At 44.2% G+C, this 12,507-nt stretch overlaps 1 protein-coding gene across 3 annotated transcripts in view; it reads left to right on the forward strand.

Moving 5' to 3' along the window:
- Positions 1–10,752, forward strand: part of LONP2 (lon peptidase 2, peroxisomal) — a 51,786-nt gene extending 41,034 nt beyond the window's left edge. For all 3 annotated transcript variants that reach the window (XM_083750493.1, XM_083750492.1, XM_083750494.1), the window contains exons 12-15: positions 1,232–1,374; positions 4,812–5,019; positions 7,066–7,256; positions 9,557–10,752. In XM_083750493.1, coding sequence (XP_083606619.1) covers positions 1,232–1,374; positions 4,812–5,019; positions 7,066–7,256; positions 9,557–9,778 — 764 coding nt within the window. In that variant the 3' untranslated portion in view covers positions 9,779–10,752. The remainder of the gene's footprint in view (positions 1–1,231; positions 1,375–4,811; positions 5,020–7,065; positions 7,257–9,556) is intronic.
- Positions 10,753–12,507: the final 1,755 nt, after the last annotated feature.

Raw genomic sequence — 12,507 nt, forward strand, 5'->3', positions numbered from 1 at the left:
AGTACCATATCCAAGTGCAGGTCCCCACACCTAACTGGGACCCTCAGAGACAGGACTCTCTGAGCCCAAATCTTCTGAGAATTCTCTAGGCTCCCTTCAGACCAAAAGCCCCACACAGTTTAGGATGGGAAACCTGAGACCCTCCAGTTGTCTTGGGACTCCAGCTCCCATCAGGCCTCCCCCCCCCCCCCAGCATGGCCAATGGTCAGAGGTGATGGGAGTTCAAGTCCATCAACATGTGGAAGGGGCCACAGGTTCCCCATCACTCTGAAAGATGTCCTGTCCAAGCCTTCCTCGTGGACAGATCCATTCTCATGGACTTCTATTCTCTCCTTTGTTGATTTAAAAAACAAAGAACGTGTTTGTTCTTTTGGTTAAAAATACTGACCTAGATCATGGGTGGGGGCTTGTGACACACACAGAAATGTTGTTGGATTCCCAATTCCTATCAGCCCAGCTAGTGGGGGCAAGGAGCAGGGGAGTTGGTCCAGCAACAGGGGCAAAGGTTCTCCACTTCTTTTCTCGAAGAACATAAAATCTCCTACAATGTGTTATCCATTGTTCAAAACATACGTCAGGGAGAGACTATTGCTGTGTGGCAGAACACATACTTTGCATGCCAAAGGTCCCATGCTCAATAGCTGGCATCTCCTGTTAAAGGAGGATCAGGTAGCAAGTGTTGCGAAAGACCCCTGCCTTTTGTACCCTGAAGAACTGCTGCTCATCAAAGTGGATGGTAATAGACTCAATGAGAACAGTGGTCTTGACTTGGTGTAAAACAGCTTTGTGTTCACTTGCACCTTACCAGCTGCTGTGGGAGTAGTGGCAGGCTGCACACTCTGCACAGTCTTCATGCGCACACATTCGGACGAATATGTGTTTGAGAGAAGATGCAGCTTCCCTACAATGGTTGGGTGTGTGTGTGTAGCTGTGTTAAGTGATGTGACTGAATTATTGATCCTTAGGAGTAGCTCCATCAAGTGGTTGCCCATCCATTTAGTGGAGCCAGTCAAGATTCTCTCTAGAACAGGCATAGGCAAACTCAGCCCTCCAGCTGTTTTGGGACTACAGCTCCCATCATCCCTAGCTAACAGGACCAGTGGTCAGGGATGATGGGAATTGTAGTCCCAAAACATCTGGAGGGCCGAGTTTGCCTATGCCTGCTCTAGAAGTTGCCAGAAAATGTTTCTTATGATCATATCTGTGAAGTGACCTTTTTTCTAACCTTAAGAGTGTAGAGAGCATGTTGCAGAAGATGCGAAACCTGATTCTCTCAGTGACACTGCCGATCTGGCTCTACCACCTGAAATGCCCATTCTAATTGACTTAGATGCCTTGAAGGACATTCTTGGGCCACCAATGTACGAACTGGAGGTAATTATTGACTATTTTCTATCTTTGCTCTTTTTTATTTTGTAGCTTGTATAAATTAGTTGTTGGTGGTGGTTTGCTTGCTTCCCCACCTTCAGAACAGCCAGGTTGGGAAGGGACTTCTGGGGAGAGTCCCATGGGCCAGATAGAAAGGCTGGGGTGGGGTCTGAATTTGGGTCCCAGGCCTGCTGTTCTCCACCTTATTCTAGTGGCACGAAATCTAAGCTCTTCCAGAAGCTACTTGGTTACATCCAGACTACATCTGAAGCCTCTGAGCTCTGCTCAGGCGCAAGGGTAAAACCCCTCTTATTACATGCAGTAGCACGTAGCTCCCACTAAACTGTAGGTCTTATAAGGCCAGTGAAAAAATTAGAACCTAGGAATGGAATGTCAAACCTCCAGTAGATGTGTGTGCAACTTTGAACCATTGGGGTGTTTTTCCTTGCGATTTTGTCACCAGGATCTGGCCACATCCAGGGGCCAAGATTACCGGATGGCAGCCTCATAAAAGAAGTGAGGCTTTGGCATGCTTGAAGGGGTTTCTTTCTTCTTAAGCTGCTGCTGCCCTTCTCTCTGCAGCGAGGAGCGCTGAACTTCCGTCTCTGTGAAAAACATTCCAGATTGGTTCCGTTTGTTTTTCTTTGCTGCAGTCTGCAGTGGGGCCTCTCTCCCTCCCCACCCCACCCCCGGCTCAGAAAGCCTCACCTCTAACCTTCGCTCTGCCATCAATAACTAGCTGGAAATCAAGACTCTGCAAAGGCCAGTCACATGTCAGCGCTCCGCTCGAGGAGGCCCGGCAGAGAGAAATTGAAAACCTCCCGTAATTGAATTGACTGGCCCTTCCGGAAGGGAAAGGCCCTTTTCAAATGAATATATATATTAGAGAGAAGTTAGGCCTATAATCTCATAAGCTAGGGTGCTTTGGAAAGAATCAATTCAATCAGCTGTTCCAAAGTCACAGTTCGCTTTTAGAGTCAAAACCTCTTTTGGTGGAATCAGAATATGGCACACCCCAGACGGATACATGTCACTTGCTGGAATTTCGAAATCCGATCCTGGCAGAGTCTGAGTGTGTATATCTAAAGCACCCTTTTGCCTCTCTCAAGAGAGATGGCTCAGTGCTGGCTGAGGATGATTAACTCATGATGGTTTCCTGAAATGCGAAACCCCTTTGTGTGCCCAGGAACACCCTGTGGCCTGCCTCTTCTCACATCTGTCTCTGCTGCTCCATAGGGCTGCTGCCACCCTGGTCCCAACTGCAATGTTTTCTTTACAATATTGTTGATGCATCCTGGGCTGCTTAATGGCCACTGGAAACAGCAGGTGTATAGGACTGTTGACAACCTGGAAGCTGTAGGTTAGGACAGGAGTTGGAAACCTGTGGTCCTCCAGATGTTGCTGGAGCCCAACTCCCATTCTTCCTAACCATCAGCCATGCTGGTTAGGGCTGATGGGGGTCCCAACAGCAGCTGGGAAGCCGCAGGCTTTACCCTCAGACTTAGGGGGGGTAAGGCTGACTCGCCTAGCACTTTGCTTTAAAAATGCTGCCTTAGGTTTACAACAATGGACTCCTCTGAGCATTCAGTGGCAGCTCATCCCACCATTTGGAAGCTAAACTTCTCATATGTGTGGCAAAACAGAAAATGGGTTAAAAATCAGGGCGGGGTGTTTGTCTGCAGCATTAACACTAAACTTTTAAGATAGAATTATCTGGGTGGATAAGAAAGTCTTCACTTGGTGCTACAAGGACACAAGTCTTGGCAATAGGTGTGCCCTTCCAGGGAGAGAATTTCACAGAGAAGTCTGCACTTGAGGTGCCACCACTGAAAAGGCCCTTTGTCTCAGAAGTGTGCAGCAGGGAGCCTCTAAATGTGGCTTCAATATTTGGGAGTAGGTTGCCCTTCGTATATCTACACCCTAAACCATATGGGACTTAAATGGTTTTAAGCCAGCACTTCAGATTGTACTTAGAGACAAACTATTAGGCAGTGATGCTCTGTAAGTGAGATGTGTTCTATTCAGCCAGCCTCAGTCAACAGTCTGGCAGCTGTACAACAGCTGCCTGGGCCAGTTGAAGTTCTGTGGGTGCAGACACTACCTACCAGAGTTGGAACACTTCTGAATCCCATTGAGTTCTGTAGAACTCTCCCATTAATTCAGGGAGACGGAAAGGCACTTAGCTTTGGCTAGATGGCCCATGTGAAGGTTTGATAGAGCCCTTTTTAAAAAGCATCTTCCTTTATAGCAGTTAAAGTTGAAGGTATAAGAGCTGACCTTTCCTTACTTGGAGAAACTGAAGAACAGGGTAGATCTCTGGGTTGCTGCATAAATGAAAAGTTCCATCTGCCAACTTCAAAAAACTTTAACTCATTTTTGCTGTTACAAAAACACAAAAAAAAAACAGTACTCTATTCTCTGCTCTATGAAGCACCCATTTTAAGCCCCCACCCACATGCACCCTAGCCTTAGGAAACTTTCCTCAGAGTATATGTTTGCAGCTCCACCCTTTCAGAAAGCTATTGTCAGTGCTGTTTCAGTCCTTAGCTTCCTTGGTCTGATGCAGGGAAGAAAAAATATGTGTAGCCAGAAAATATTAATGTGTGTATTGAAAGGGTAACATTTCACTTGAAGTTTTGCTTGCTTTGTTTGTTAAAAACTAGGATTCTGGAAATGATCCATGCTGCAAAAGTGTTGACATCTTTCCGCAGGGCCTGCAAGATGGAGCTGTTCCGCCTGGCCTTTGGTTTGGACTCAGTCTAACCCTTATGTTTCCCTCCCCTTATGGTTTTGATTTATGGGGCACTACTAAAATGAGGCTGTATTTTAAATTGTATTTTAACCTGTATTTTAATTAACTGGCCCCCCCCTTCTATTACATTTTATTGTAATTTTATTGGTGTTAGCCACCCTGAGCGGGTTCTGGCTGGGGAGGGCGAGGTATAAATAAAAATTTATTATTATTGTTGTTATTTTGCACCCAATAATAAGCAGAAGTCAATAAGCAGAAGTCATTTCTGAGATCCCCTCCTGTGATCCTCTTAGGAATGTTCCTAGAAGCTTGTCCAGAATGCCTGTGAACTAAGACCATTTCTGATAATTATCAAGGATGCTCTAATAGCATGGGCATACTGTCTCTGCTGGCTCCCTTTTTGTTTCTGGGCTCAGTTCAAGATGCTCTTTAGCTTTTGTCAGGGGGGCTGACCTTTTGTTAGGGGGAGCAGAACCTTAGTTTGCTATGTATTTTCATTGATTGGGGAGGGCAGCTTCACCCCTGCTTATGCTATTTAACATTTACATGAAACCACTTATTAGGGTCATTAGGAGAAACCCATCTTGGCCTTTCTGCAGTACTGAAATCAGAAGACCTATTTCAAGTGGGAGCCTTATTTTCGGCGCCGAGCTGTCCTTTTCAATAGAAATACTGTGCTTCTCTCTTTCAGGTGTCCGAGCGGCTGAATCAACCCGGCGTAGCAATAGGTTTGGCTTGGACTCCTTTAGGAGGGGAGATCATGTTTGTAGAAGCCAGCCGCATGGATGGGGAAGGCCAGCTGACTCTGACCGGGCAGCTGGGCGATGTCATGAAGGAGTCGGCACATCTTGCCATCAGCTGGCTGCGCAGTAATGCAAAGAAATACCTACTGACAAATGGTATGTGAGAAGGCATGAATGGAAAGATCTGGCGCATACTTCATGCATGCATAGAATAGGTTTTGAACATGTCTGGCTTTTGCTGCCTGCCTCGGACTATAGAAGTGGAGGCCATCAAGCCTCTGGCAGACACCATACATTTTTGGTGGAAGGCATTTTTAGCTTGGGGCAAGTTGCAAAAGGAGACTGTTGAGTAGTGGGGGAGCAAGTGCTTTGCATGGAAAAGGTCCCAGGTTTGGGCCTCATCACACCCCATGTAAATAAGCCGCCAAACAATACTAGCCTGCTCAGTTTTTTACTAGCCTACTTTTTACCCATAAGAAGACCTGGCAGAGAACAAACAGGGCAGTCTGTCCCAACTTTACCAACCCTTTACCAGTTAAAATCAGGCTTATGATTAGCAGGCTGGAAACACAGTAGGCTGGCTAAGAAAGGCACTGACATGTCTCCATTTTATTATATTAAATATCTTAATGCACCACTTTGGTTAACCCAAAGAGCCTTATAGCAACCCAATGTAAAACAGAAGCTTTTCTTTTTAAATTTATCTTTTGGGCAAGGGTTTGATCTTTAAGAGTGCTTGGAATTGAATTAGTACTGTATATTTTGAAACTGCTGTCTGGTTAAATTAGTCTGGGAATTCTTTCTTCTTGCTGCAGTAATTGCTTTGATTGTATTTTTTTAACTCCAGTTCTCAGGACATACATAAACTGAAAAGCAGATAGAAATGTTTCCAAATAAACAAAGAATTTGTAAATGGCCTCAGCTGGAAATTCTATATTTAAGAAGAGTGCCGCTATTAAAAACAGCACGGTATTGGCTTTGAGGGACTTGCCTTCATGTGAATGAACTGCACCTTGGTTTCTTAAGGTTGCTTTTACAAAAGGCTAAGAATGCTGTTTTCCCTCTAGCTGCTTTTTAAAGATGTGCTTTAAGCCTCAGCCCCTCATCTGTAACATGGAGATAATACTAGGCACATGAAAACATTGAAAGCTACCTTATAGTGAGTCCCAGTCCTGCTTGGAGATGCCAGGGATTGAATGCATGCGAAACCATGTGCTCTACTCGCGAGTTACAGTCCAGATCCACTTTACAGATCCCAAAGGTGGTGTGTGTTTTCAAAGTATGCTTTGAAAACTCAGGACACTTCCTAGCGATGCTCAGTGTGTTTATCCAACTTTGCCTTAGGCTTAGCAAAAAGCATCTCCACCTGGGCAGCTGATTTTCTCCACTGGGGCCCTGACTAGTGCAGCCCTCTGTGCCATAGCTCATACTATTTCAGTGTCCCCCAACCTCAGCAACAAGGAATTTTGAGGGGAGGGGTGCCTAGGCAGGTAGGTATGATTGGCAAAAATTGGGTGTCCCACCTTCTGCAAGCCACAGTAGATAACAGTTCTAACTAATTTTATCATTCAGATTTATCCAAGTGAATTTACTATTGACTACTTCGAACAGCATACATTTTTGCCTGATCAAAACCAGCAATTCTGGAAGAAACCAGTGCTTTTATTGCCTGCATACCCCGTATCATCACCTAAGAAGCATTTCTCCTCCCACATGTGCGGAAGGGAATGCCTCTGCTGAGATGGACCTTATTCAGCTAGTTCTTATAAACACTTAAAAAAAAATTAAAAGTAACTTTAAAAAAAAAAAAATCTGCTGCCCAGTTAAGTGGAGGGCACCATTTTTAATCCAATCAATTCATTTTAGTACCATGGAAAGTGTTCCTACTGCTGTTAAACCGGTTTATCTGGGAAAGTGTTTCCAGATTCAAAGTGTAGCAGAGTATATTGACACAGGTGTTTTCTTCCTTAATCCTTCTGTCTCCCCCTCCTCCTCCTCCTCCCCCTCCTCCACCACCCGGAGCAGATCTCCTTTCAAATGCTCTGCTGCCAAGTGGAACAAGCGTCTGGAATGCAAGTCCTCCAGTGATGTGGTTTGTTTATTTGTTTGTTTGCTTTTCCCCAAAGAACAAAAGACCAGAAGCACCGCAGGTTTGAATTTTCCACACTGAACATCCCCCCTCCCCAATTCTCTTTCTTAAAGCTTCTGGAAGTTTTGATCTCCTTGACAACACAGACATCCATCTGCACTTCCCAGCTGGAGCTGTCACAAAAGATGGACCATCTGCTGGTGTTACCATAGTAACCTGCCTTGCCTCCTTGTTCAGTGGGCGGCTCGTGCGTTCAGATGTAGCCATGACTGGAGAAATTACTCTAAGAGGCCTTGTTCTTCCAGTAAGTATTCTTTGCAGATAACGATATTGTTGAGGCTTTCTATCTCTCTATCTCATCCCCTGCCCCACCCCCTGCAAAACAAAAAAACCCAACACACCGCACATTCCAATACTAGTTCTAATTCTTTAATCTAGTCACGCTACTGAAGGTTGTCTGGTAAAGATAACACAGTTCTACAAAGCAAACAGTTAGCACATGAACTTTATTTTTCAGATCTGCTCTACATTAGAGATCTGCCACAGGCAACATTTGCAAGACAACAGAGAAGATAATAGTAATTTATTCCAGCGGGTGGGGCTTATATTGTCAGATATTGCCTAATTGAAAACTGTGGTCGCATCATCACTTTGTTCTTTGGGGAGCTGTTGAAGAAGCAATTCTTTTACCAGATTCAGCCAGTTTTACTTCCTTCCCACTTCTGTCTTGATGACAGCTAGGAATACCTCTAGATCAGACATCTTCAACCGGTCAACCCTGATCTATAGGTAGATCCCTGGGTGCTCCTGGTAAATCGTGGTTGATCGCGGGGCCCTTATCGATCTCGGGATTAAAATAAAGTGTTTGGTGTTTGTTGCTGTCGATCGTGGATATGATCATTGACTTAATCAGTGCATGCATTTGTATTCTTATGGGTTTTTTTGGTGAGAGATGTATGGCATTTCCCCCAAAAAAGCTCAACAACTCTGGCTCCTCCTCCCTCTAATGTCAATGGGTAGATCACAGTCAGGTTTTGTTTTTTTACAATGGGAGTAGATCGCAGTCCCTTGGGAGTTGGATGTGCCTGCCCTAGACGTTTGGTTAAACACCACTTCCAAGAACTGGAAGTGTTGCTCACTGGGGCAATATGGTTTGAACATATGCCAATCCTGGCCTGACTGCAGTGGCTGATGGTTAGTTTCCGGGTCCAGTTCAAAGTGCTGGTTTTGACCTATTAAGCCTTAATTGGCTCAGGACCACAATACCTCAAGGACTGCCTTTCTTCACAAGAACCGACCTTCAGCCCCTCTTCATGTGCTTCCTCCATGAGGTGCCGGGGGTAGGAATATGAGTGGCCTTTTCTGTGGTGGCTCCCCACTTGTGGAATGCTCTCCCCAGGGGGACTCACCTGGCACCTTTGTTACATATATTTAGATGCTAGGCAAAATTAAACAATCTATGTAACTGTAAACCACTCTGACCCTCAGATGGAAGGGCAGTATAGGCACTTCTTCTGCGGGGATTTCATTATACTTGCTGAAAATCATCTATCATAGGTTTGCTACAAAAATAAAAATACAAAACTGACACATGCCTCAGCTAGCCCAGGCCATTGTGATCTGAAGTGCTTTCTGGAATGTGCATAGTGTTGGTTGACGTCACCAACAGCAAGCAAGAAAACATTCCCTCTTCCATATGACATCGCAAGGCGCCATGCAAGCCTGCAAAGAGCAAGTTTGCACTGGACCAGAAACTGACTAATCTCAGGAATTAGTCCTTTGCCAGTTTCAGCCCTTATTCCAATCGAGACCTTTTCAGGATTGGTCATTGGGCTAAAACTGATGATGGGGCTTTTCTGCTCCTTTCCCTCCCTTGAGGTTGGTTTCAGGTCTTGTGCAAATCCAGTATTTGTAGTCTTAAGTGTTCTCATTTTGCAGGCTGGGGCCAAAATGGGGTGGCTGAACCAATATGGCTAACTGCTCTCATCCCCAATACACACAAGAAACAAAAACCAGAATCTGCATAACTGTTACACTTGCTTTGTTCTGTGTAGATCGGCAAACAAGTGATTCAGGTTAAAGGCAGTCCTGTTGGTTAATGATCCCAGGGAATGACCTGAAGGCTCACACACATCACAAAGCAAGCCTTCTGCAGCAAAATAGCTTCAGCTCTGTTCAGTTCCTAGGTGAGAGACCATCTAGGAAACTCATGTATGTTTTTAATGATGGGAAAAGGTGGAATATAAATTTGATTAAATAACACATAGTCCAGGGTTACATGTGTTTTTGTGTGCCCCCCCCTTTCAAATCTGTACGTGGCAAACCCAAATTATGTATATGTTTAATACATTTTATCTGTTTGACAAACATTCACATAACTTGGATTCTTTAAGGAAGGAATGAAGGGAACAAATGGACATGGAGACAAGAGAGTTGGCAAGAAAACACTGGCGTCTGATGCAGTGGTTTGCGAAAACATTAACAAAACAAGTTGAGAAAATTATTTGCACATAGCATAGTATTAACCCAATGCCTTATTTCTGCCAGTAGCATCTTCCTTAAATTCTCTCTGCTCTCCCCATTTCATTCTGTGTATTTAAACAGGTTGGAGGAATTAAGGACAAAGTTCTAGCAGCACACCGAGCTGGACTAAAGCGAATTATCATTCCTCAAAGAAATGAAAAGGATCTTGAGGAAATTGCCGCCAACGTACGGCAGGATCTGAATTTTGTGATGACAAGCTGCCTGGATGAAGTTCTTAATGCCGCTTTTGATGGGGGATTTTCAGCCAAGACAAAACTTGATCACTTCAACAGTAAACTCTAAGCAGATTGACTTGGGCTCACTCAAGGAACAAAATGCAAAGCTGATGTTCATCTGGCAGGATGCAAAAAAAAAATATGTGTGAGTGTTTAAAAGTAGCCAACACTGGAATGAGATTAGAATGTGTGAAAGGGCTCTTCTTCATTTGGTGGTACAAACTTGCTGCCCATTCTTACTGGTCTTTATGTGCATTAGTGGACAGGAGTCCAGAGAGATAGATTTGAATGCTAAGCTCTTAATTGTTAATCCCCTGTGCAATTAAGGGGTAGACTGATACAGCAGCAGAATATCCAATCACATGAGCCTTCATGAAATCTGCCTGTTAATTTATTGAAGCCTGCTTTCTTCCACCCCCACCCCACCTGATGCAAATGTTGAGATTTTACCTTGCTTTAATATCAGAGCTGTAGTTAAACTGTCACTTGTCACTGATGCCAAGCTACAGTATTGTTCACTTCGGGTTTTTAAGCTGAATGGGTATGCAAATTAATTAGTTCTGGTCTTGCACATGGGATTGTCCTGAGGTCTCATTCTTACAATAGACCAAGGACTTGCAGCTTTGAATCGTAGGAGAGTCTCTGAAACTAGAAGAGTCTAATTTAGAACAGTCAGGAAGTGTTGCCACAGAGGTGGCGAGTTGTGTCTTCACCATTGGCCTTGCTGGCTAGGAGAAGTCCTACAACATTTGGGGTCCAAAGGCTCCCCCACTCCTGCTTTAGAGAGTAACTGCATTGAATTTAGTCTGCTGCCCCGCTGCTCCTTTGACTGCTTTAAATTAATGAAGTGATTCATTTGAAATGGTAGAGGAAGAAGCAAAGCCTTTCTAGACAATATATGGCCTGGCTGATTTGTTAATAATAGTGCTGTTAAAATAGTGTTTAATATCAGAAACTTAACTTTGATTATTATAAAAGACTTTATTGCCTTGAAAAGTTGTAATGAGATCAGACACAAAATAAAGAGCTGATGGTACACAAGAGCCAACTTTCCTTTCAGGCTGAAGGTTCTTCTAGCACTGATAACACTTTCTACATGGAATGAGAAAGCCACATCTGCAGTGGTTATAGTTAGGGAAACAAGTATATGAAAGAGAGAGATCATTCTGGTAAAAAAGGAGGGAAATAATTATCTATTGATTGCCTGAAGTATCTCAAGATGCCAGCTGGCTCACAGGGGCATTTCTGAACAGAGGCTTGTTAGTGACATAACAGCTGTGAGAGATGTGACACACAGAAGAGAATGAGGTCTCCCAGACTGAGCTGTAGCAACTGTTCCCCCTGAGCAGCCCTCCGGCTGTTGGACTCTAACACCCATCAGCCAGCCCCAGCCAGCATGGCCAATGGCTAAGGATAATGGGAGCTGTTGTCCCAAAATATATTGTGGATGGTCATCATAGGGTGTTTTCAGAGCACATTCATTCATTTCCACAAAGGAGTCCATTTGCGTGCAATACAAAATGGGTCGTTTACACAACCCAGTTAATAATGCTTATTGGTTATTGCAGGGATGAGGAACTTGTGGCCTTCTGGACATTACTGTACTCTTAACTCCCATTATCCCTGACCTTGCTGGCTGGAGTTAATGGGAGGTGGAGTCCTACACCATCCACAGGACCACACGTTCCCCACCCCCTGGGTTATTTGAAGCTCTTGCTTGTCTAAAAACCTTCTGTTTCACAGAGGCCGCACACAATGACTTCTGTTTAAATTACATTTTAATTAACCTTTTAAAGGTTATATAGCCTTACGTTTTGCACAGACACGTTTTCAGCATTCTGTTTCACATAAAAGAAGTTCTAGTAAACGTCCATCCATGTAGCATGGCATGAATAAAGCACAGTGCTTAAATGTCATATGATTCTATGCAAGACAGCACTAGCCCTGGCCTTGTTCCATGGAATGTAGCTTGGGCATGTGAGCGAGAGACGCATCCTTCACAGGGCTTAATATATGGCTGCAGTTTTGGCTTTTAAGAACTCCATGTGCAACACACTACTTGACTAGTGTACAAAATCATACCATACAGACGGAAGGGGGTCTTTCTTACCACACCCGGTGCACAAAGGACATGGGGTTCTGCAATCCACCGCAGGCCACAGGCACTTTGATTTGATTGATAGATGTGAACACACGACCAGCACTACTTTATTGTACAAAGTTGTGGGTACAATTAGTATTTGTGGGAATTTTGTTTTACAAACATACAAGGTTACAGGCAGGCACTTCAGATACGCAGTATGGTGTTGGATCAATTTCCACTGCATTTTATTTATTGCTCTTTCAGCTGTTCCTGCCCCTCCCCCATCTTCTCCCACATCAAGCAGGGCAAATCTATTCTGGTCATGAATAGCTCAGGGCTTCTGAAGTCACAACCTCATCACACCCAGAGGTATTTGATCAATGCAAGATTGCAAGCTATACTGGTAGGGTCAGCTTGCTTAAACCACTTTTGACACACCCACTATTTTGACTCTCTTGGAAATATGCTCCCTGCTGCAAACTGTGTGTTTAAATGGGCCAGCTGCAATTCCTTTTGTTCACTCTCAAAATAAGCTTTCATCATAATTGCCCCACACAAGCCCAGCTTTTGGTTCATATATTCAGTACTGCTCTTTAAAAACGTTTTCAAAGCCAATGGGAAATTTTTATTAACTTAGGGCTGCACAGTGCAGTGCACTTACTTAGAAGCAAATCTCACAGAATGCAATGAGGCTTGCTTCTGCAGGCAAACGT

This window comes from Podarcis gaigeae, assembly GCF_964106915.1.
Source record: "Podarcis gaigeae genome assembly, chromosome: 8".
In the NCBI taxonomy this organism is placed as follows: Eukaryota; Metazoa; Chordata; class Lepidosauria; order Squamata; family Lacertidae; genus Podarcis; species Podarcis gaigeae.